Raw genomic sequence first — 3550 nt, forward strand, 5'->3', positions numbered from 1 at the left:
TATTTTGTTATTTATTTCCTTTTCATTGATATTGCATATTATATTAGTCTTTTTATCACTGCTAAGCATTAAACTGATATTTTCATCAAAAGACTCACATTAAATTTAAGGTGTTTATGTGAGTGATATTCACTAATTTAAAACCCATTTCTGTCTTTACTTAGAGCTACTCAAGACCTTCACCACTGCAGGAGAATCATGGGCTGTCTGATTAACTCCAGGGACCAGGCTCATAATATCTGGTAATATGGAACATGGGGCCTGTGACAGGGTCCTCTTTTCAGCATAAGACATCACATTCAGAGAAGATACAGTACTAGTGTGCACTATATTTTTTTCTCATGCTCACTACTACTTTGGGTCATGCATCTGCAGTTTAATTTCATGAACTCCACTCAGGCTCTCCACACAGTTGCAGCTAACTGTGCTTCCAGCTATCTGGCCACAAATCGGATAGCATTGGTAGGCTGAATATACAAATCTGATAAGATCACTCTAATTTTGTGTGCATTGCGCAACCTACAAGCTGTTTTACTCAGATGGGTAGAAGGACAGAGCACCTGCTTCTCATTACACAGGCTGGCTATGCTGATCCTAATGAGCTTGGCACTGGGAAAGGAAAGTGAAAAGACAATTCCATTTGGGCAAAGTCAGCTCAGGAATAGGATAAGGAATGTTGTGTTTTGTACTTGTTTGCTCAAAATTAGTGTCATGCTGCTCTGAAAAGAGTAAATGAGGTGGAAAACCCCTGAGAAAAGAGTCATACCACACCATCCTTAGAAGAGCTATTGAATATGATAAAGCAAAGAACTTCTAAGAGCTTTCAGGGTGCTGGAGGCAAGTGAGTAACATCACAGAGCTGGGAGACTGCAGCTGATGTAAAGAAACAGAATCATTCAGTTATGGAATCACAGAATAGTTGGGAGATCACCTGGTCCAAATCCCCTAATTAAGCAAAGTAAGCTGCAGCAGATTGCCCAGGACCATGTTCAGTCAAGTTTTAAGTATCTTCAAGGATGGAGACTCCACAACATTGCTAGGCAGATTTTTCCTTCATAAAGAAATGCTTTCTTACGTTCAGATGGAATTTCCTGTGTTTCAGTTAGTGCCTGTTGCCTCTCATCCTGTCACTGGATACCACTGAAGAGAGTCTGGCACCATGTTCTTTACAGCCTCCCTTCAGATATTTATAAACATTAATAAGATCCCCTCTGAGCCATCTCTTTTACAGGTTAAACAAATGCTCCAGTCCCTTCATCATGTTTGTGGCCCTTTGTGCCCTAGTAGATGCATGTCTTCCACATCTGGATCTAGTACTCCAGGTGTGGCCTCACCAGGGCTTAGCAGAGGGGAAGGATCACATTCCTCAACCTGCTGGCAATGTTCTTCCTAATGCACGCCAGGATACTGGTCTTGGCCACCAGGGCACATTTCTGGCCCAGCTTCAACTTGTTGTCCACCAGGACCCCCAGGTCCTTCTCTGCAGAGCTGCTCTCCAGTGAGTTAGCCCACAGGCTGCCTTGCTGCATTCCTTCCCAGGTATAGGACATTGCATTTCCCTTTGTTAAACTTCCTGAGGTTCCTCTCTGCCCATTTCTCCAGCCTATTGAGGTCCCTTTGAATGGTAGCAAAACCATTGGGTATTTCAGCTACCTCTCCCAGACACGTGCCAACTGGCTGAGGATGTGCTCTGTCTCTTCATCCAGGTCATTAGTGAAGAGGTTAAACAAGACTGGCTGCTATATCAACCCTTGGGGGAGTCCACTAGCAACTAGCTTCCAGCTGGACTTTATGCCACTGATCACAACTCTCTGAGCTTTGCCATTCAGACAGTTCTCAATCCACCTCACTGACCACTTATCTAATGCATACTTCATCAGCTCGTCTATAAGGATGTTATGGGAGACAGTTTCAAAAGCTCTACTGAGGTCAAGGTAGACAACATCCTCTCTCCTCATCCACTGAGCCAGTTATCTCGTCATAGAAGTCTATCAGGTTGGTTAAGCCTGATTTCTCCCTTGTGAATCAATGCTGACTACTCCCAATCACCTTCCTGTTCTTCACATCTCTGAAAATAGCATCCAGGATTATTTGTTCTATCACCTTCCTAGGGATCAAAGTGAGGCTGACTGACTTGTAGTTCCTCAGATCCTCCTTTTTCTCCTTTTTAAATATAGAGGTGACATTTGCTTTCTTTCAGTCCTCAGGAACGTCTCTCATTGCCATGAACTTTCAAAGGTAATATAGAGTGACTGTGCAGAGACACTGGCCAGCTCCCTCAGCACTTGCAGATCAGGGCCCATGGACTTGTGCATATCCAGTTTTCTTAGGTGTTCCCTAATCCAATCCTCTTCCACCACGGGTAAGTTTTGTTTCAGACTTCTCTCTGGGGATTGAGATTCTGGAAGGTCCATCTTACCAGTAAAGACTGAGGTGAAAAATTTGCCCAGACGAGAGCAATAATAACTAGACCCTCCTGGCACTCAGAGGAGTGGGATGGTAATATTTGGAGTACTTCATCTGACTCGGAGGTTGAATTTGGATTAGAAGGAGAACCGGCTACTCCCCAGCTCTGACCTCTTCTAAAAGTGAAGGGGGAGAGGCAGCAGATGGGAATACAGTGAAGCAATCTAGCATGCACACCTCACAGGAACTGCATGAATTTTTAACTACTTTCTAGCAGCAGCCTGGGGAGTCTTTGTTAGCCTGGTTAGTGAGAGCATGGGATGCAGGTGCCAGATTGCTTACTCTCTTAAGAGAGGAGCTGAATTTAATGAGCCCCTTATCAACCGATGCTCAAGTGCAGTATTATCTTACCCAATTAACTTCTACGTGGGATGAGACAGGAAATGTTATTGAAACTCCAAAATTATATCAATGGTTATGCGCTGCAGTGGTAGGTGTTTACCTGTCCACAGGTGAATTAGTTGCTCCAGTGGGACCGTGGCATACTTTTGAGGAAAGGATCAGCATGTTGCAGCAGCTAGGGGTAGCAATTGAGTTAGCAGATGGAGATAGATTGCATAGTGTGGAAATAAAGCGGCAGATGAAAACCCAATTATTAAAGGGGGCTTCGAGTGCCTTAAAGCCGTTGCTGCTTGGCACAGTAATGCCTGCAACTGGGACGGGAGGGACTTTGGTAAACGATATAAGGTATTTGTTAGTGAACCAGGCACTAAGCAAGTGAGAGCAGTTCGGAATTCCAAGGTGAAAAATGGGTAGGGACTACTAAATTGAGTGGAAAGGTACAGGGCCTGGACATTACTGTGTAATTCTTAGGGATAGTCTGGAGGGGGCAGACAAAAGCTGTCCCTGAGAAAGTGCATGATAGTATTCAATAGTACCCTTTTCACACTCTTGTAAAACAACTACAAGCTTTTTCAGGCCTTTCCATGTTCAGGCAGACCTTTACACCCCATTTAGTGTATTTAATATGGCCACTTCAGCGTTTGACCAAAAAATGTAGACAGTGGCAGTGAACTAAAGAACAGTAGCAAGCCTTTGACTTGTGCAAGGAGGTGGTGGTCCGTCATTCCCAAATAATCACTCC

The 3550-nt window shown here is 44.1% G+C and overlaps 1 protein-coding gene across 1 annotated transcript; it reads left to right on the forward strand.

Annotated features, from left to right (window-relative positions):
* Window positions 1-2432: 2432 nt before the first annotated feature.
* On the forward strand, window positions 2433-3272 carry LOC146593303 (Friend virus susceptibility protein 1-like; the record flags this gene model as incomplete). The annotated part of the gene is given in 4 exon segments (XM_085309558.1): window positions 2433-2604; window positions 2607-3152; window positions 3155-3214; window positions 3217-3272. Coding segments are annotated over 4 exon segments (834 nt in total), but the record flags the coding sequence as incomplete, so codon positions are not given.
* Between the last annotated feature and the right edge of the window lie 278 nt (window positions 3273-3550).

This window comes from Rhea americana, unplaced genomic scaffold (genome assembly GCF_003343005.1).
Source record: "Rhea americana isolate MKP2758 unplaced genomic scaffold, rheAme1 scaffold_3, whole genome shotgun sequence".
Lineage (NCBI taxonomy): Eukaryota > Metazoa > Chordata > Aves > Rheiformes > Rheidae > Rhea > Rhea americana.